At 39.3% G+C, this 22,031-nt stretch overlaps 1 protein-coding gene across 4 annotated transcripts in view; it reads right to left on the bottom strand.

The window, feature by feature from the left end:
• RERE (arginine-glutamic acid dipeptide repeats) overlaps positions 1-22,031 on the bottom strand; it is a 306,083-nt gene that overhangs the window by 138,976 nt on the left and 145,076 nt on the right. For 3 of the 4 annotated variants that reach the window (XM_081305735.1, XM_081305737.1, XM_081305736.1), the window contains one exon: positions 21,626-21,730. In XM_081305735.1, the coding sequence (XP_081161861.1) occupies positions 21,626-21,730 (105 nt within the window). Of the gene's footprint in view, positions 1-13,168; positions 13,343-21,625; positions 21,731-22,031 lie in introns of those variants that run through there. The other variant, XM_081305738.1, reaches the window with a different exon arrangement.

Raw genomic sequence — 22,031 nt, 5'->3', positions numbered from 1 at the left:
CCCATTGTTTTAACTTGTCAAAATGAATTTTGGAAAACCACTATTTCCTTTAGGGTCCTTGGGTCCAGTACTCTCTTCTTTTAACACAATAATTTTTTTCATGAAGATCTTTGTTTTGGCAGCAGACATGACAAAAGAAGAGAAGAAAGAAACAAAGAGAGGAAGACATGTGGACCAGTCCTGAATTACATAGTCCAGTCAGCTAGGGAAGTAGTACCCATCCCCCAAAGACCAGAACAGGCCCAAACCCTCTAATTACAAACATAAGACATTTCAGGAGCAACAGTATAAAAACACTAAAGATTGTTATGAAAATTAGACATTAAGTAGAAACAATCTCTAAAGTGGCAAAGTTCTTAAGAGCTCCTGGCCAAGTGGCAGGCCAAGAGGAAGGCCCCACAGTGGGAGAAGAGCCTGTACCAAGGGCTGACTTTGTTACACCAGCCACCTTCCTTTCTTTAGAAGATAGGCATGCTGGAAGAAAAAAAAAAAAAAAAGAAGCTGGAAGGTAGATTGTTTACTAGGTATGTGCAGGAAATTAGAAAGTTTTATAGCAGAGGATATAACAATTTTATTTGCAAACATGATTAGAATCTGAAGAGTGGACATTGGCATGCCCTACTGTAACCAGGGACTACAGAATACAGAATAAATGTTGAAATATTTCTTAGGCCAAAGTTATTAAAAGGCAGAAAGCAACACATCCCATTAGAGAAAGCTGAATGCACAGAACCCTTGCAGTTCATGCCTGTTAGAAACTGCTATTTCTGGGGACAGGGGAAGGCTCTGTGGCAGGGTCCTGCTTTACTGCAGGAGGCCTCCAAGAGGAGGGAGGGATGCTTTAATTTGGGCATTCCTAATTCCACCCACTATGGGACTATTAACTTCTAGAGATAAGTGCTGAGATTAAATTCATACTTTGTGTCCTCACAGTGTGGTAAATTACCTGCCTGCTACTATTTATCCCCTTAGAACAAATTAAAAGTTCCTTGGCTTCATGAACATTTCTAGACCACTAAACTGTAAAATTTAACAACATCAGAAAGTAATACTTAAACATAATAGCAACAGCCTGTAGGAAATATTCTTTTATTGTCTTCTTTTTGGTACCAGGGATTGAACCCAGTGGCAGTTAACCACTGAGCCACATCCCCCAGGCCCCCACCTTCTTTTATATGTTTTGAGACAGGATCTCACTAAGTTGTTGAGGCTAGTTTTGAATTTGTGATCCTCCTCCCTCAGCCTCTCTAGCCGTTGGGATTACAGGCACGTCACTATGCCTGGCTTGCAGGAAATATTCTTAATCATCATTATGATGAACTCACTACATTTTCTCACATACTAACAACACAGCAATTCTTTAACATTTTGATCTGAGGACTATTTTACACTCATTAAATTACCAAGTATACCAAGGACTTACGTTTTTTGAGAAACTACAAATATTTGTTAATAAAAAATCCAATTAAATAGTAACAAGGATAATACATATTTATGAAAAGTAACTGTACTTAAAAAATAGAAAAAACATAAGCATTGTTTTACAATGTTGCAAATCCTGTTACTGACTTCCCAGGAAAGCAGGATTCACTTTTTTTCCTTCAATTTGAGCAAGTAAATTGTTTTATCTAAAGCATATAAAGAAAAGACAACCCCATACAGCTACTGAACTGAAGAAGGGAAGAATCTACCTTGACAAATTTTTGACATTACACCAAAATTCAACAAGAGATTTTCTTAAAGGCCTATGTACAATGTGATTCTAAAAACTTAATAACAGAAGCCAGATGTGGTGGCACATGTCTATAATCCCAGCTACTCAGGAAGGCAGGAGGATTACAACATTAGAGGCTAGCCTCAGCAATTTAGTAAGACCCTGTTTCAACACAAAAAATAAAAAAGGATGTGGCTACAGCTCAGTGGTAGAGCACCCCTGGGTTCAATCCCCAGTGCTGTAATCAATCAGTCAATAAAACCTTAATAATTTTCTTATAAATCCAAGGACTCTTTTGCCCTCTAAATGGATCTTCTAACTCAAACATGATTTTTCAATGTCATGAATTGTTATATAGAAAATATTGCTTCAGTGAGTTTTATAGACCTTCCATATATTGACAGTTCATTATATAATATTTTTTTTAAATTACATTCATTAATATCACCATCCATGTCCTAAGAAAAGCCTTTAAAGCACAAAGAAAATTATGAGGCTCATGGTAATCACAGCAGATTTTTAAAATTTCTAATTTTTACTTCAAAGTTCAAATCTTAGCACTGGGAAACACTATCAGTTGTTTTCTTTTTCTTTCTTTTTTTGGGGTAGCAGAAGTTGGGGACCCCCAACCCTGAACTTGGGCACTGGACCACTGAGGAACACCCCCAGCCCTAATTTGTATTTTATTTACAGACAGAGTCTCACTAAATTGTTTAGTGCCTCACTTTTGTTGAGGCTGGCTTTGAACTCTGGATCTTCCTGCCTCAGCCTCTGGAGCCACTGGGATTTCAGGCGTGCAGCACCGTGCCCAGCCAGTTGTCTTCCTTCAAACAACAAAGTAAATCTCCACCAAATCCACAAGTCTAAATGACCACAGTTTATCAGTGGTTCTTTCAAACAGAAATGGGTTCCATGAAAACAATGTTCAGCTTCTGACTCAAATCACACAAGAGCTTCCTCAAAACAACTGTCAGCCTTTAGTCTGTAGCAGAACATATTTACACCCCCTCCCATTTCCCTGGAGGGTACTGAAGAGACAGGAAGTCAAGGATGGGAATTTTGATAAAAATTAATAATCATCAGGCGTGGGTCACAAGTTTAAAGCAAGCCTCAGAAACTTAGCAAGACCCTATCTCAAAATGAAAAATAAAAAGGGCTAAAAATAAATGAATGAATGAATAAGGAGGTCCAAAAACCATACTTTGGGAAGCACTAATTATGATTGAGGCTAAAATTCAAAAGGCCCACTAATCTACAAAGTGCCAGGTTTATTCCTCCATCATAAAGAAGAGTAGCTAACATCTAGGCAGTTACTACCTGCTGAATGTGCTCTATGGCATTCTCCCATTTCTAGGCATTATTTACGTTTTGATGTTACAAAAAGCATGAGTATTGTTATTCTAGAAATCCAGATCTCATTCTATTCTGTATTCAAAGCAACAAAACTGCGGAAGCAATTCTGCATGGATGTACAAAGCTGCACGACCAGCACAGGGGGGCAGGGCTATGCCTGACTGGCCATCAACATAAGGAGGAAAATCCAGAAAATCCATTCCAGTCACGACAGAGAAACGGTACTACTGAACAAAGAGGTGAGTCAGACTCCAGGATGATGCAGGACACCCACGGCACACACACCTTTCCCCCTGCCTCAAGGTCTTTACGTATAACCATCCCAAATCCAGGTGTATTATATTTATATGATAAACACAAGCATTAAAAAAAAAAAAGATAAGTGTTATGGTTTGGATGTGAGATGTCCCCCAAAAGCTCACAAAATGATTGGGTTGAGAGTCTTAACCCAATCAGTGAATTAATCCCCCAAAAGGGATTAACTGAGTGGTAGGTTGTGGCTAGAGGAGGTGGGAATTAGGGAGCAGCTTTGGTGTATATATTTGTATCTGGAGAGTGGAGTCTCTCTCAGCTTCTAGATCATGGTGATGAGAGCTGCTTTCCTCCGCTACCCTCTCCCACCATGATGTTCAGCCTCACCTTGAGCCTTGAGGAATGGAGCAGGCCTTTCATGGACTAAGACCTCTGAAAACCATGAGATCTCAAATAAACTTTTCCTCCTCTGTAGTTGTTCTGGTCAGATCCTTTAGTCATAGTAGTGAAAAAGCTAATTAAAACAGGGAGCTATCACTCATGAAATACTTTTGTATGCCAGACACACTTTATTTCCTTATTCCAATGACAATCCTATAAGACAATATCCCCACTTCATAGATAATAACAATACTAACTGTCACACTAACAAATCAACAGACTTAAACACTGAACACTTATACTATGTACTAAGTGTCACAAGCTAATTTCCTTATATGGGACAGGTAATGAAGCTCAGCAATACACTGCTTGCCTACCAAGCGCAAGGCCCTTAGTTCAATCCCCAGAACTAAAGTTTCTTTTTCTTTTTTGGGGGTGGGGTGGGGGCTGTACTGGGGAATGAACTCAGGGGCATGTAAGCACTCAGCCACATCGCCATCCTTTCTGAGGTTTCATTTTGAGACAGGATCTTGCTAAGTTCTTAAGGCCTTGCCAAGTTGCGGAGGCTGGCCAAGAACTTGTGTCCCTCCTGTCTCAGCCTTCCAAACTGTTGGAATTACAGGCCTGCACCATCAGGCTTGGTTCTCAGAACTAAATTAAAAAAAAAAAAAAAAAAAAAAAAAAAAAAAAAAAGCACATATGTAAATAGTTTCTATCTACTCACAGATGATCCTGTAATAGAGAGGCTACTGTAATCAGATGAAGAAACTGAAGCCTTATACAGCTGTCCAAGAGCACATGGCTAACAAGTTGAACTTAACTTTAATTGACTCTTATATCAGAGCTCCCAATAATACTCCCATGGAGACTGATTAAGTTATCAAACCAAACCACATGATTACAAATGAAAGTATGAGAATCCAAAGACTTCCCAATTTTTGATTCTATGTTATTACAAAATAATCAAAAAGTTTCTTTAAAAACATTGAAAATCATGTTGAAACAGAAACAGATCAAAGTTAAGGGCTCAGATTTGTGCAACATTCTTGAAATGACAAAAATCATAGAGCTAATAAAGAAGAGCCAGGGCTGGGGATGTGGCTCAAGCGGTAGCATGCATGCATGCAGCCCGGGTTCCATCCTCAGCACCACATACAAATAAAGATGTTGTGTCCACCGAAAACTAAATAAATTAATTAATTAAAAAAAAAAAAAAAAAAAAGAAGAGCCAGTGGTTAGAGAGGAGGTGTGCTAGGAAGTGTGCAGTGCCAGGGCTATGGTGGCTGTTGCACAAAGCCACATGGGTGACAAGCTGGCACAGAAATATACACTCACTGTGTACTAATGTCAATTTCCCACTATGATACGGTATTCTACTTGAGTAAATTGCAAGTTCTTATGAATCCAAAAAATTTTAGGTTTTAATTTTAGGTTTTTAAAGTCACAGAAAGAAGTAGATATGAGAAAGCTGGGTAACACAAAGACTCTGTCCCCAATCTCCTGGAGACATCTGAGAGGTGGGGGGGGGGGGGGGGAAAGAGTGCCATGGCTCTGGGGTGATGACATTCAAGGAGCGACTCAAAGTCCGCACTCCCTCCTTCCCTGTTTCCTAAGGTCCTGGACACAGGGATATCATTTTGAAGACATCCTTATACTGTGGCTCATACTACACACAGTGAATTAAGAACTATCGCCATCCTTGCCAGCAATAGGCGGCTTTCTTCTGTGTAGCTAATATGAATAATATATGTTTTTCAAAACAGCTGAGATTCAGCCTCCATTAGTCTACAAATCTTCACTTTGGAATACGTTAAAAAAAAATAGTCCCAGAAGCCAATTACAACAATAATGGTAAGTCATTGTGTTTATTTCTTGAGCACAAAAAAATAGAAATTCATTGTATATGAAATCTGATACAAAAGAAACTGATGTAACAAAGCAGTATCCATAGCAACTACAACTTAATATTTCAGTCCTCTTCAGCTGCAGTGGATTAAATAAAATGACAAGATGTTCCCTTTGAAAAGTAACCTGTTACCATGGAAACGTTTTAGTCTAAGAAGTAAACAGGGAATGGACAGAAAGGAACGGAAAGCCTGCAACTGAATATCAAAAAGGGAGCAGCTCTCTGCAAAGGGATGAGAAGGCTAACAGCCAGACACAGGGGCCTGCCCTAACCCAGGCTTGCCCAAGGAACCTGACGCCATCACTTCATCACCAAAGAGAGGAAAGGTGCACAGAGGCAACAGTCTGAGCGCTCACTTAAGATGCTAAAATGTCTTGAATCTCCTGGGAAGAGGAGGGACAAATGGTTCCAAAGACAAGACAGAAGCAAAGCACTGGCATGAATGATCAAGAGCAAGAGCTAAAAGAACTGAGGCCTTTTCACAGGCAGTTGGCATGACATCCCACTGTAACCCAGAACTGACCCCACCCCCAATCCTAGGGACAGGACAGCAGTGTGCCCTGTGGCCCATTCCCAAAGGACTGGGACTGACAAGTCACAGGTCAGAGACTCCTGTTCTGTAAATGGTGTCACAGAGTGAATGAGGCCACTGGGCAATTTTCCCTGTTCCCATCCTTCAGGTCTTCAGTATTAGATAGTAAATAATTCTTATCTTTTCCATAGGATGTTACATTGAGCAGGAAGACTGACATGACATCCAAAGAAAGAAGACTAGAAACTCAACTTAATAGCCCATTTAGAAAGTGACCACAGAAACAGTCTGTGGGTCCAAAGCAAAATACAATAGATTTTAAAACAAAAAAGCTATTTATTAGAATCACTTATTTTTAGGAGAAAAAAAAATTATTTCAGGGGTGAAAATGAGGATTATAGGAAATTTCTTTTAAAGTCTGATGTAAATCTTTAAAACCCACCCAAATTTTGTATTCTATTCTACAACACATTACCATTCATTAAAAGATAAAGAAAAAGTCCATGACACTGGCACCTCACTGCTGAAAACTGTTTATATATGAGCCTAGAAACTAAGGTGCAAGAAAAGAGCACAGACTTCAGAGTCAAATGAATTGACTAGATTAAATTGTCAGTACCAAGATTCTGTTGGCTCCATGAGTAATGTTGTGGTACTGGGGATTGAGCCCAGAGGTGCTCTACCACTGAGCTGCATCCCCAGAACTTTTCATTTTTATCTTGAGACAGGGTCTCTTCAAATTCTCCAGACTGGCCTTGAACTTGCAGTCTTCCTACCTCAGCCTCCTAAATAGTTTAAGTATGATCTTGAGGACATGATTCAATTTCTCTGAGCCTTGAGTTCCCTCATCTATAAAATGAATTTCATAATGACTATGTGAGGTTGCAATAAAAATAAAAGACAGGGCTGGGGATGTGGCTCAAGCGGTAATGTGCTCGCCTGGCATGCGTGCGGCCCGGGTTCGATCCTCAGCACCACATACCAACAAAGATGTTGTGTCCGCCGAGAACTAAAAAATAAATATTGAAAAAAAAATTCTCTCTCTCTCTCTCTCTCTCTCTCTCTCTCCTCTCTCACTCTCTCTAAAAAAAATAAATAAATAAAATAAAATAAAAGACAACCTACAGAAAGAACTAGGCACAGTGCTTGCTGTGTAGAGGTCATGGCTATGAGTAGCTTTGGGCATTGGTAATAAGCGAAAATGGGAGCTAAACTCTCCATTCTGTTCTCAGAGCACCGCCTCTCTCTCCTCCCACAAATACCACAGTCATTGATTCTCTATTTTGTGTAATTATTTCTTTCAATGGCTATGTTGCCCTCCAGACAAAAAGCATCATGAAGGTACAAAGCAAGCTTGGCTTTGGCTCACTACTATATTTAAGAGCCCACGCTTCTCTCTAAAGATATTTTGAATAAACAAAAGACTCCAAAAATCTAAATTTACTACTGCTCAGTCATAGATAGCAACTAAGGTATTTGTTGTAAAAATTAAGACAAATTGTTGTGACACAAAGCTAGCCCTCCAAGTAAAATTAAACTGAAAATAGCACTGATAGACTAACTGGCAGACAGGGGGCTGGAGTAGTAGCTCAGTGGTAGAGTATGTGTGAGGCACTGGGTTCAATTCTCAGCACTGCAAATAAATAAATAAAATAAAGGTCCATTGAAAACTAAAAAAAATAAATAAATAAAAAATAAAAAACAAAAAAACTAACTGGCAGGAACAACAGCCTTCATTCAAAAGCAAAAACAAAAACAACAACCAAAAAAAAAAAAATCAAAGATAATTAGTCAACAACTGAGAAGTATAAATGTTTCTAACTCATACACAACTACAAAGGTCAACACAGGTCAATTTACCCAAACCTGGAAATCACAAAATTCTGAAGTTTCTCTCATAGAGCTGGGGTTGTATTAGCTCAATGATAGAGCCCTTGCCTTGCACTTGTGAGGCACTGGGTTCAATCCTCAGCACCACATAAAAATAAATGAATGAATGAATGAATTAATTAATTAATTTTCTCTTTATATATAAGTTTCCTGAGAGGCTAGCTAATTCAATCTAATATCTTTATAGAAGAAACCAAGGCCTGAGGAAATGAGAGTGCTTTTCTGAGAGGTCACACTGAGTTCAAACGAGGACTCCAGAACACAGAAGCAGCTCTCCCACAGGCTCCTCCTAAATATAATTCAGAGGCTACTCCTAAGAAACTAGGCATTGGCTGAGGAATAATGAGAATTTCCATGTTGATAAAAAGCTGATAATAGCCTCCATACACAATAATGTGTTGAATAATTTCAGGGAAAAATGGTTTTAAAAATTTTAACAGGTGAGAAAGATCTTACAAAGTGCTCTAAGAATCTTACTCCATTGTCTGCTTTTCTTATCTATCTTATTTCTCCACCACTGCCATTCTGTAGAAATATTCCAAGTACTTGGCAATGACATATAACTCAAGTTATCTCAGGCTCCTCAGGGTTTTCTTTTAATCACCTGCTACAAAGATGAAAATGGCTTAAGGACTGCAGAGCTGCATGCATACAAGTATCAAGTTTTAGTATATGAACTTACAAAAAAAGGAAGGAAGGGAGGGAGGGAGGGAGGGAGGGAGGGAGGGAGGGAAAAACCTCATCACAACTGAAAACAATTTATAAAGCAGCAGTCTTTGAAGATTAAGCTGATCTTCTAACCAAAGATGTTGCTGGCTTTCTGTGCATTGAAATCAAACTCCATTATAAACCTGAATAGAGTGTCCCAGAAAAAAGACTTTGGACCAAGTAAGCATGTCTACAACACAAGTCTAAAGGTCTTTTTGTTCGCACTGGGAAGACTCTGAAATGCTATAAAAAGTATAACACACACACACCTCTCTCTCTCCCTCCCTCCCTCCCTCCCTCCCTCCCTCTCTCTCTCTCTCTCTCTCTCTCTCTCTCTCTCTCTCTCTCACACACACACACACACACACACACACACACACACACACTTATACTGGAGAAAGCATAAGAAAAAAATCGTATCACGCTGATACACCAAATGTAACAAAACTATGAAAGTACAGTTTCTTTTAAGAACAAAATTTCAATAAATATAAAGACATATAATCAAGAATAAAAAGAAAGTAGACCAGTAAATTGTGGTTAAAAAATATTGGTAACTAACTACTTAATTCCTAAAACAATTTCTAATACTGTCTCAGTTGACCATGAACAATAAAAATACTATGGAGGTGATCACATATACAAGAGAGACTTGGCTTTTGAATGAATAACAATAACATACTAAGCAACTATGTGCCAAACACTTCTCGTTTTTCATTTCATCTTTACAACTGAGAAATATTTATTTCCATATGATCCATGAAAAAACACAGGTTGACAGGCATCAGAAAGTTTGTCCAGTGTTGTGTGTGAAGTAGAAAGAACAGTACTACCTGACTCCCAATCCAGCCTTTTCTCATTTACTCATGAACTTATTTACATGTCAGAGACTTATTTGCCAGGCACTCTACTGGGAACCAAGACTGCAAGAACAAACACAATCCTCAGAAACTTCAAATCCAATGGGAAAGAGAATCAAACCATTACAAATAAATGTAAATAGTTCAAAGACCTCTGATAGATATGATCTCTAATTATCCTAGCTGAATTAAAATGAACTGTTATACTTTGGACTCCAGGTATCACAGAGCATACAAAATGAGAAGAGTTTTCAGATTTATCTTAAACGTATCTCCATGTGCCTGTATTGCCCACATCAGAAACTGCTCAATTCAGATGATTAGCAATTGACTGTACTCATCCAAGAGAAGACTCATGAATATACACATCATTTCAAATATTCCTTTAGTATTTAGATAGTATTTCTCGCTTACAAACCGTCAGGACATTTGTTTCATAGTGTTCGGAAAAATATCTTTTGATGGAAAGATAGCTTGGTTCACTAATGACCAAAAATTAAAATGAAAAGGAAAAATGAATTCAGAAGAAAAAGGATCAGGAACAAAAAACAACTGGAGAACCACAGACGTACTAACTAAGTGAGGTCTTGGGTGCCTCAGAGTCCTCTAACTCATCAGTTAGCCCACGAGATGAGAGTGGAGGAATTATGAGAGCTATGAGATTAGGAATGAAGTGGCATGGAAACACAGCGAAGGGGGCTGGGGATGTGGCTCAAGTGGTAGCGCGATCGCCTGGCGTGCGTGCGACCCGGGTTCGATCCTCAGCACCACATACCAACAAAGATGTTGTGTCCACCAAAAACTGAAAAATAAATATTAAAAATTCTCTCTCTCTCTCTCCCCCCCCCTCACTCTCTCTAAGAAAAAAAAAAAAAAAAAGAAAGAAACACAGCGAAGTGTGTCCCAGCTTTCCAGCAGTGACCACACCATGTGTGCTGATGGAGGAACATTTTAAGCAGAAAACTCTACTGTGGTTCTGATTCAAGATTCTACCAAAATGACATGAAAAGCTAACAAGATAATAATTTAGTGCACTTCTACATTCCTTCTGAAACAACCTTCTGTACTCTCCGACATTTCCTGACAACTCTGAATTATCTCAGGAAGGGAACAATAAGCCAAAATGGAATGACTAGCATCTTTTCAATGTTCAGCTTACACAGACCCCTGACCAAGACAGTAACTTCCATGTGCTGGTTCCTTCACCTCTGCCACATCCACACAAGCAATGAACCCCTGAAGCAAGAGATGAGTGGTCGGCAAAAAACATGCCAGAAATACAAGAAATACTGTGGTGACTTACTTCACTTACAAGGTGAAACAGAAAAAAAAATTGACTCTTAGCCACAGAGGGTATCCACAGATCAGAGCCAGTGACTTTGTGTCTTTACCAGCAAAAGGGGCAGCTGCACACAAGATCCATGAACACAGGTATGTGCCAGGCCCAGTCAGCCATCCGTCAAGCAGGAGGAACCTGAGCCAGAGCTGGTCAGCTATGAGTATAGCTTCCTGCTCACATTTTATTAGCTAAATTGTAAAGAAAGTTTAAGTTAAAGATACAGCAATAGAAAATCAGCACTCTCAACTCCAACGCTGAATCTTCTCTTCAAGTCTGAAACAGTAGGCTTTCATGGACCCCACATGTACATGACCAGAAAGTGCTTGTGTCTGGTTTCTGTAGGCTAGAGAAAGGATAAATTTTTTAGAGAAAGAATGCAAAGGAAGAGCAAACGGTGCAAAAGATATCTTTTTTACCTTTTAGCAGTACTCAGGATTGAACCCAGGGGAATTTTTGTTCTGAGCTACATCCCCAGCCCATTTTTATTTTGAAACAGTGTCTTCTTGCTAAGTTGGGGAGTCTGGACTTGAACTTGCAATCCACATGCCTCAGCTTCCTGAGTAGCTGGGGAAAGATGCTTCTAAATAGAGTAAATAAGATAAGTTCCAGAATCAACATTTCACGGTATGGGAAAAAGTGGGAAGCTGCCTCAAACCTCCAAATGCAATGTTCAAATAAAAAGGTTCGTAATAGGAGGAGAACCCTCACATGATTGGAAAAATAGATCTGAAGACAGCAATAAATGTCAACCTAAATTATTCCTCTTTAATTCATCTCCTTAGTTTACAATCCCCAAATTTAACCTATAAGAATACAGATTATATACCTCAGGAATATTTTAAGTGTCTAGAATTCACCACGTTAAGCCTTAGTTTAAAACCTTCTGCTAGACTCAGGGGCTTTCTCTGACTAAAGCTGATCATGCAAAGGTCATATTATACAACTAAGAGCTTACAAATCATTTCTCCTTTGTATCAATATATAGTAAATTTCTTCCCTTACCTATGAGGATTTTTCACATTTTTCTTTATTGTATATTTTCACCCATCCCCACAAATACACAAAACTTAATGTCACTTCAATTTCTTTTCCAAAACCTATCAGCAGAAAAAAAGGAGAGGAAGCAATAAGAAGCAACTAACATAATTCAAGATCACTGAAAATCTGCTTGAGTAAGAATTCAACTAGTCCTAAATCTGCCTATTCTGACTGGCTCCCTAAGTTTACCATGGAGAGAACCATCTGCCTGAGCCTTCTCTGTGAGCAGGAGGCACAAAAAGTATAGCTTTCCCTGGGTAGGAAAGACTAGTGTTGGACGTCAAGCCATGGGCACCCAATGTGGCCTTGTTAACACCTCTGCCTTCTCCAGCACCCACTACTCCTTTCACTTCTCTTCTATAGAATTCACCAGTCACACAGCAAAATACATATGCACACAACAAACATTATCCTATTTAAAATGAACATACAAAAATAAGCACACAGAATACATGGAACCTCAACTTCTAACACAAATGTCAATGCATACAGTTTTCTGATAATTGTGAAGAAATCTTCCTAAACTCCAAAAGGAATAAGGATTTGCTTCCTTCTGAACAACACAGTACAAACTGATGTGACAACCTTTCACTTTTTAAAAAGCCATTTTAAGGTGAAACTGTTGCCACCATAATCCACAACTATCTTCTGACTATGTCAGATTTCAGAAAAAGATGACAAGAACTGTAATTTGCTCTGGCAAACAGGCTCTCAATCAAAACAGGTTCCACCCACCTTCAAAGCAACCAATAGCTACCCACCTACCACCATTCCTAAAACATCCAAACAGAACTGCTCTCTGGCCCAGGCGATCCTGGCCAGCCACAGGCGCAGCAAGGGGGGGGGGGGGGCTGCAGGCTTCCTCTGCAGGGCTTGAAGAGAGACAGCTTGGCAACAAGCACCCAGCGCGCCTCGGGTTACAACCATGCCAAGGGAGGAAGAGGTGAGGAGAAAGGGGGGAGGACAGGGACAGAGGGACCCGAGAAGCTTCACATTCCTCATCTGCTTAACGCAGCCCTGGGTAGAGCCCTTTCCCGCTGTTCCATGTCGCAGCACCACCTCCACGGCCAGCTGGGCTGAACCAAAGGCTCCGGGAACAGGACTCTGAAGGATGAATGACTCAGAGACATCTCCAGAAGTGAGAAGGAGCAGCCAACCATCACCCGGCCAGGGAGGCCAGAGGAAGGGAGCCTACCTGCAGGGGCCGAAGGGATCCTCCATGACTAACAGAGCCCCGAGTGAGTCTAGCTGATCCCTGCACCTCTCTTACCGCTAAAACTCTGCCCTTTTCTACTCTAACTGCTCAAAATGGAGGCACATGCAGTCTGAGAGACCTCACAGAGCTTTCACTGAGCTTGTGCTATGACCTAAGCCTCCACGCAGAACGCAGAAACTTCCCCTCACACTGACAGGACTGAGCATGTGCTGTGACCCTCCCTCATCCACACACTGTCTCTGCACGACGCAATCAATCTCAACCCTGCTGTTTCCGTAAATAAAGCCCAGCCAACAGACGCTGCAGCTTCTCCCTGCACACCAAGCTAGTGTGCAGGGAAGTGGGGCCTCAGGAAGGGGATCTGAGACAGCCAACGCCACAAGCTCTGCAAGCCCTGCCTTCAGTCCATGCCTGCGCCTCCAGACAACAGCAAGTTCTGTTTTGTCTATTTTTTTTTTATAAAGGAAATGGTGGTCTTAAATAGCAAGATTTCCAAGAAAGAATAGAAACAAAGGACATAAACAACTATGTGTAAGATTAATTAGCAGAAATATTCCAACACATTTAAAATCATAGTAGTAGCTACTTAAGAAAACCAACTCCATACATCTCTCTTTGAAAATCTTCAACATTTGGAAAACAAACAAATACACCACGGTAAACCTATGGAGTGCATGGTACTGTCACATAGAAACAGACACAGTGTCTGGAGGGCATGACAAGAAGGGTAACTCCCAGTGACTCTGGAGGCCAAGACAGGATTACAAATTTGAAATCAGCCTCAACAACTTACTGAAGCAAAAAAAAAAAAAAAAAAAAACATCAACCCAAAACTGTACTGTATGCAAAGATTTAGATCTTCCTTAAAGAAGCTAAAAACTCTCTCAATACTAAATTAAAAGGTTCCCTAAAGTAACACTAGCCCAATCCAATATGGTTTGAAGACTGGCTTTCTCACAGTAAGAAGAGCATGGAAAATTCAAGTTAAGAGTTCAAAGAACACCATGCCACAAACACCTGAGCACCCCCGAACCATATTTGAGGATTGGGCTGGGGATGTAGCTCAGTGGTAGAGCACCTGCCCAGCACACATGAGGTCTGTGTTCAATTCCCTACACCACAAAATAAAAAATTCATTAAGGTCTCTTCAGAAAGATTTCCAAATCCATAAGGTCATCCCCTCTTAATGTAGTGAGCATTAGGAAAGCACTCTCACTGTCTACACCAACAGTGGAGACATTTTTCTATTAATACTCAGTTTAATTAAAAACACAGTGTATGCCCTCTCTCCCAGTCTCCACCTCCCAATGTCCACCTTATAAAGAAACTCTATAGATAGACTTAGTTTCCACTTGCAACCTCAGAAATAATTGCATGTATTACTTAGTTAAAATTAAGAAAGAGAAAAAAAAGGAAGACCATCAATCTCCCCAGAAACCATAAAGAACAAGACAGGATGGCAAGGCAGTGTGAATTCTGTTTCCCAGAAATGTGAAGAAAAGTCAGCACCACAGAATCAAGTCCATGCCCACTGTCTCCTATCCATGCTCGGAACCAAGACCATGAGTCAATAAATCTTACCCTGCTGCAAACATGACTTGTAAAGTACAAGTCCTGCCAAATACACTTAAATAAGTTTTCCTTTTGACCCAATGCATGAAATAGGTTCTCCTCGTTGGTTTGTGAAACATGTCTACAGAACGGGTTTAATAAGGAATAATCTAAAGAAAATTACTTTCTGAAAACAAAAGTAAAGGAATTAGAATCTGGCGGCCAAGTAATATGAATATGACCAGAAAAGAATTCCTCTCAGAAGGATCCATTAAAATAAAACAAAACAAAAAACCCCTATCAAACCTTTTCACACAGAAAAATGTTCATTGGGAAAAATCACTAGAAACTAATAATTTAATATATTCATCACTACTCCGAGAAACCATGGGAACGATTACGTGAAGCACAGTAGAAAGTTACTTTACAGCAAGTCAAGCAAATTACATTTTCAAAATTGTATATTCCATCTCAATAGATACCTAGGAAACACCACAGGCACTTCATCAGAACCTCTGTTACACTGGGTCCCAGGAGTAACAGCCACTTAACATCAACATCCTCTTCACTGTCTTTCCTTACACGGGCATCTCACAGGTATTCTTTACAGGCCACCAAGACAGAGGCCCCTTTTTCCTGTCACCAGTGGCTCTCCAGACCTCCTCTCCTTCACATCCTGTCTCCCACAATTCCAACCACTCTCTACCTCCCCTAACCCTCTGGCAGTCCCCCGTCTCCCAGACGGGGAGCTCTTCTCAGGCAAAAACAATGTATATCTCATCTGTTTAGAGCCACCCAACAATTTCATTTTATATCTCAACAAATACACTTGAAACACAAAATCAAAACCACCATTTTTTGGCAAAAACTTCATAACTCATAACTAATCATGAGGAAAACATCAAACAAACTCAAATTAAAGATCATTTGGTAAAACTGGCTCCTACTCTTCAGAAAAACCAATGTCATGAAAAATATAGAAAGGTAAGGAAACATCAGGAGAATAAAGACAGGCAAAGGCCAGTAAAGAGACACAGCAATGAAAAGGTGATGCAGGAAGGATCACGGGGGGAAAATTACTAAGAAGACCACTACTGGAAAAACTTGCAAAGTCTGAATATGGACCATGTGGTACTCCAGCAATGTTAACTTTCCTGATTTTAAGAACATTCTTCTTCTTGGAAATATATACTGAAGCATTTGGAGAAGAGAAGGCTGCTGTCTGAAGCTCACTCACAGATCATTCAGGAAAGAATAATAGTGTGTCAGCAGGGCACAGTGGTGCATGTTGTAGTCCCAGCTACTTTTGAGAGGCTGAGACACGGGAGGATCACTCATACCAGAAGACAGTGCCAGCCTGGGCAATGCAGCAAGACCCCATCTCCAAACAACAACCAACGGAAAGTACTATAGAAAGTGATGAAGCAAAGATGGCAAACACAAAGATGAATATGGCAAGAAAAGATATCATAAAGTAAATGTGTAATGAAGTTGAAAAGGTAGTAACAAAAAATATATAAGAAAAAAGGAAATAGGACAAAATGTTAACAAGTGGTGAGTGGGTAAAAGATATATTCTATTCATAACTCTTCTTTATGTATATAAGATTCCAAATTCAAAATTTAAGTATATCTAAAGCAAACTAAAAAATACCTTTACAGGCCCTACACATCCGTATCTCATGGCCTCTGCTGCACAGAAACACTGGGCAATGAGTGACTTGCCTAGCTACTTTTTGCCCATGGTGCTCTGGTTCCCAAGTTGAAGCCACCTAACACCCAGTCCAAACTCAGAATATGGCGACAGCTCTCCTCCTCAGAGAATCTCAAGGAGCCCTAAAGTTAGTGACCAGGAATCAAATACACCACTGTGTCCCTTTTATTCTTAAGTTCCAATTCTAGAAATGGGGCTATGCTTCCTCTAACCAAGCCTTACTTTACACAGAATGTATCTCAAACCCAGGGCCTCAGGAATGCCAAGCAAGTGCTCTATCATTGAGCTGCATCCCTAGGCCCCTACTGATACTCTGGAACATTAGATGTCTGTTTCCTGATGCTGACCACACTCTGGACCTCATTCCTGTACTGTTGTTCCTAATCATCATCCGCCTGCCCACAGGGACATGCATATATGCATCCAGGCTGCTCCCAAGTGTTTCTGTCTGTGGCCTATTTCTGGAGTCTTCCCAGAAGTTATGTGAACCCCAGATGCATCTATACCACTTCTGAATCCCACACATCCCTCCTTCTTCCCATTCACCCCACTGAACAACAGGTGAAGGATGCATGCTTCTGAACAGAAGGGATGGGAACAACTAAGACGAATACACTGCACAGATGGGTTCTTTCTACAACTAAAAACATTTACACTATAAAAACTGATGGAAACATCACTTGTCCACCATGAAGGGACCTTTTCCCAGGAATAGAAGACACACACCCGGGGCGGGGGGTCAGGAGTATAGGAAAAAGGCACTGGCCTATAGTGGAGTACTAGACCTGAGGAGATGAGAAGGTAGGAAAAAGGACAGATGAGTTCAGCAAAATCAAAGTGCTAGCAAAGGTAAGATCATTTGCTATAAAAACTTCAAATCTATTTTTCAATAATTTTTCTTTCAATTTTGGTTCCGATTTTTCATTAAAAACTCCAAATATAAAAATTATATTATTTCACATTATCTTGTTTATATACTCAGTAAATATTGTTAGGTAGGTTTCACTATGGTCAATGAAGAAACTTAGCAAATGTTGCATACTTTGCAAGGGATTCTAGAATCAATATTCCAGACAGACTTGAGAATCCATGGTACTCAGACTTCCTTGTGAGCATTATCAACCAGAGGGTCAATGGTCTACCAAAGGTTTTTCAGAATTCAAAATTTTTTAGACTTTTACTTTTATGTGAATATATGACAGGAATGTCTAAGCTATAACCAATATACTATCATATTTATATTTTTACCACAAAATTGGTGCACATTCACATGAAGTATGCTAAATTAAAAAGAGAAATAGCTTCAAATGATTTCAGGCCAGGTTTGGTCACCAAACGAGTTGGGTGCTATATTTAGTATACAAAGTTTTAGATTTTCAGAGCTTTCAGATTTCAGAATGAAGAAATCATGGATAAGTATTTTCATAGGTCCTCTATTATATTAATGATTAGCATTCTAAAGTAAAAATGAAATATAAATTCATACTTAATAATACTAAAGTAATTTTATGCCACTTATCAAGAAATCCACTATCCCCAAATTTTAAAGGCATAAACCACAATCACAGAGCAAAGAACAGTTGGTTTGAATCACACTATAGTACATTAGTTCAACTAAGTAGTAATACAATCAGGATCAAAAGTTCAGAAAGACCAGGTCCCTGACAAGACACATCATTCAGGAATATAAAACCAGATTAGGGGAGAAATAAAAGGGGAACTGAACTCTTGAGATTTTAAAAGGATCTATGAAAATGAATGTGAAAAAACTTCAAAATTTTAGTGCTGATATACTAAATTACAGAAAAATACATACATTAACTTTTAACTAGTATCTGAAAGTTTGTTCTGAGAAATAATTCCATCTTAAAGTTCAGTTTCAACTGCTCACTTAGTGTTAAACTCCTGCATTATTAAAAGGGAAGGTAGCAGTCATCACTTCACAGTCACAGAATTCTTAGCCCTCAACTTCCAGTGGTCTTATTAATACATGTGCCATCTCAGAGGAGCATTCCACAGTAAAATACATACATACATACACACACACACACACACACACACACACACACACACACACACCTTGACATTTCCTTTCCACATGAACTTCCACTTACCTAAATGGCACAGGGTGTCAAGGACTGGCACATAGCACTATGTAGCCAGGACTGCAACCCTAGTCCCACTCATTAAAGTGAGGAGGAAACTGCATCAGAAACCAGTTCATCACACAGCTTCATCCCTCACAAACTTGAAACCAAGTCAGAAGCAGGCAACTCCTACAAGAATACACACCCATTTATCAACAACTGTTCAAAAGATCACAAGAATGTGTGTGATTTAACAAAGTATGAAAAGACTTTCTGCATTTCTTCCATCTGATTTATGTACAGGCCGATTCTTAGAATGCCCAGGGTGTGTATTCTTGCTAGGTTCCTGAGAGTGGCATTGAACTTGCAATCTTCCAACCACAGAGTCCCAACTCCCCAGATTAAAGACATGCACCAACCATGCCAGCACTGTACCAAATTTCTATAAGGGCCTTGACTCTTGAACTGTGAGAAGTTTGATGTTCCTCAAACTTTATTTGTAAGTAAACATTCAAGTATTTGCTGAATGTAATTCAACCAACATCTCTCAAGCACTTAAAATATACATAGCACAAGCGCAATGTAGAGAATACAAGTGTAGAACTGAACAAACAGCAACTACAAATTTCAAAATATTATGATTCAGGATGCAGACCTTATAAAACTGCATCATTATGTTCTTTTTTTGTATACAGAGACAAACAATATGCTTCTACTGCATATTTAATCCACATTTTCAAAATTGAGGGACAGAAATATAGCCCAGTAATAGAACACCTGGTTAGCATGCAGAAGGCCCTGGGTTTGACCCCCAGCACTCTTCAGTGTCACCCCATATAAACACTACTTGATGAGAAATATCACCCTGAAAGACTGCAAGCAACACACAATGAAAAAAAAAATAGAGAGACATCTGTGTACCTCTCTAGCTTACAGAGAAAAATTACATAGTGCTTTTAGTAAGCATTCAAGGAAAAGGGCTAGGGATGTACTCAGTGGTCAAGTATCTCAATTCCCAGTATAAAACAAAACAAAACAGATGTACAACTTAAACTAGTAAAAAAAAATAAATTTGATTGTTATGAATTTTAGAGCTGAATATTTAAAAGAAAAAAACTATTTTAGTTAATTGCTGATGCACTCTTAACTTGTACAACATATTTATCACAGTTAAATAAGTATGGAATCACTAAAATAATGACCAAGTCAGGCACAGTGGCATATCCCTTATCCTACCAACTAAAGCAAGTGGATCACAAGTTGGAGGCCTGCCTGAGCAACTCAGCAAGATCCCGTCTCAAAACAAAAATAAAAGGACTAGGGAGGTAGCTCAATTGAACCCTAGTAAAAGGCTCGAGCACCAAAATAACAACAATAACAAACTGCACTGACAACAACATGACAACCACCAACTCATTTGTCTCTATACAGAAACTCGCCTGGGCAACAGAATGACATGACAATTCACATATAAAATAAACATTTCGGGGCTGGGGCTATAGCTCAGTTGGTAGAGTGCTCACCTTGCATGCACAAGGCCCTGGGTTCAATCCTCAGCATCACACACACACATACAAAATAATAATAATAATTAAAAAAACATTTCAAAATTTAAAAAGAAACTTCTGAAATATTTCCATCAACCATTTTTCTTTAAATCATTAGAATGTGGCCTTCTTTTGAAAACAAAAAGCTCAAGCTTCACTGTATTATAAAGAAAAAATAAGTATTCTTAAGAGGTAAGCAAAAATAGATGAGCATAATCCTCCTACTCTCACAGCTGCTGTCTAAGACAAAGAGGAAGAGACAGAAAACCAGTGTATACTATCCCCAATGATGCTCTGTGCAACCTTGTGCAATCACAATGAAACATGCTCCCTTTAATCAACTTTTCAGTGACTGTCCTAAGAATACTCTAAATTTTGTATATCATTTCTCAACATCTTCTAGAAAAAGTTTTCACTAAAATAATATTTGTTTTGCAATTATATCCAATGGATAATAAAGTAAAATTCCTTGAGCCAAGCTAAATCTTTTATTTCTTTCTAAATCTTCACATTTGTAAACAGGTCTTGGGTATCCGGAGCATGAATTATTTGACCACCTGCTAATACCCTCCACCTTTTTCCCAACCCAATTCCCAGTACTGGAATTGAACCCATAGCCTCCTACTTGCTAGGCAAGTGCTCTAACATTAAGCTACACATTCAGACCCTTTGTTATTTATTTTGAGATACGATCTTGCTGAATTGCTCAGGCTAGACTCTTATTTGCCATCTTCTTGCCTCACGGGGTGCATAATCATGCCCAGCTCTTTAAAAAAAAATTTTTTTTAATTATAGGTGAACACAGTGTCTTTATTTTATATTTATGTGGTGCTGAGGATTGAACCCAGTGCCTCATGCATGCTAGGCGAGCGCTTTACCTCTGAGCCTCAATCCCAGCCCCTAAAAAAAAAATTAATAAATCATATAGTCACATGATTTTTCCAGGGCACATGTATAAACACACTCTTATGCTATGTGAAGAGTATTACAGACATAAACCAAAAATTCTTTTTGTGAAATTATTTTGACCCTATTGCTTTTTATTTAACAAGTCATAATTCTTTTACATAGAGCTTAACAAAATAGTTGAGAACAGGAAGTTTCTGTTTTGTAAGAGTAGTCTCACCAAGGATACTTACTTCAGTGAGTGTTCCTGGGATTTTTATTACCAAGAATGAACAAAACAAATGAGTTACCAACAAACAAAACAAATGAGTTAACACACATGCCAGGCAAGTGTGTTACCGCTGAGCCATAGCCCCAGCCCTCAACTACATTTTTTAATCCCACCCAGGTAACACCCAAATTTTCCCATCTTCCCTTTCCCTAACAAAACTAAAGAAAAAGCAACAAGCTGATTTAGGTGCCAAAGACATTAAATATTAAATACATAGTTTACATTCAGGTGTATAAACACACACATGCATGTTCTCTCTCTCTTTCTCTCTCACACACACACACACACACACACATACACACACACACAAGTGAGAAAAGGAAAAAAGTTCTCACTGAGTGGACACAAGTGACTCACTTACCTTGTCTCAGGGTTGTAGCCTAATATGTAGAAAAATGAGTCCACTCGGGCTTTAAACTCTCTAGCAGCAAATATGTCAGAAAAATGGGAGATGTTACACTTCCCTCTGGGGGGAAAAAGACAAAAAATACATTAGTAATACCCTCTTTTTTTTTTTTTGGTACCGGGGATTGAACTCAGGGACACTCAACCTGCGCCACATCCCCAGCCCTATTTTGTATTTTATTTAGAGACAGGGTCTCACTGAGTTGCTTGGTGCCTCATTAAATAGCTGAGGCTGGCTTTGAACTCGAAATCCTCCTGCCTCAGCCTCCCAAGTGGCTGGGATTGAGAAGCCACCGCGCCCAGCTCCTCAATTGCCTTGCAAATCAAAATGCTACTGGAGAAATAGAGAAGAAAGCAAATGA

This window comes from Spermophilus citellus (genome assembly GCF_964194105.1).
Source record: "Spermophilus citellus genome assembly, chromosome: 9".
Classification (NCBI taxonomy): domain Eukaryota; kingdom Metazoa; phylum Chordata; class Mammalia; order Rodentia; family Sciuridae; genus Spermophilus; species Spermophilus citellus.
Note: the sequence above shows the minus strand (reverse complement) of the source record. Positions and strands in the feature narration are given on the sequence as shown.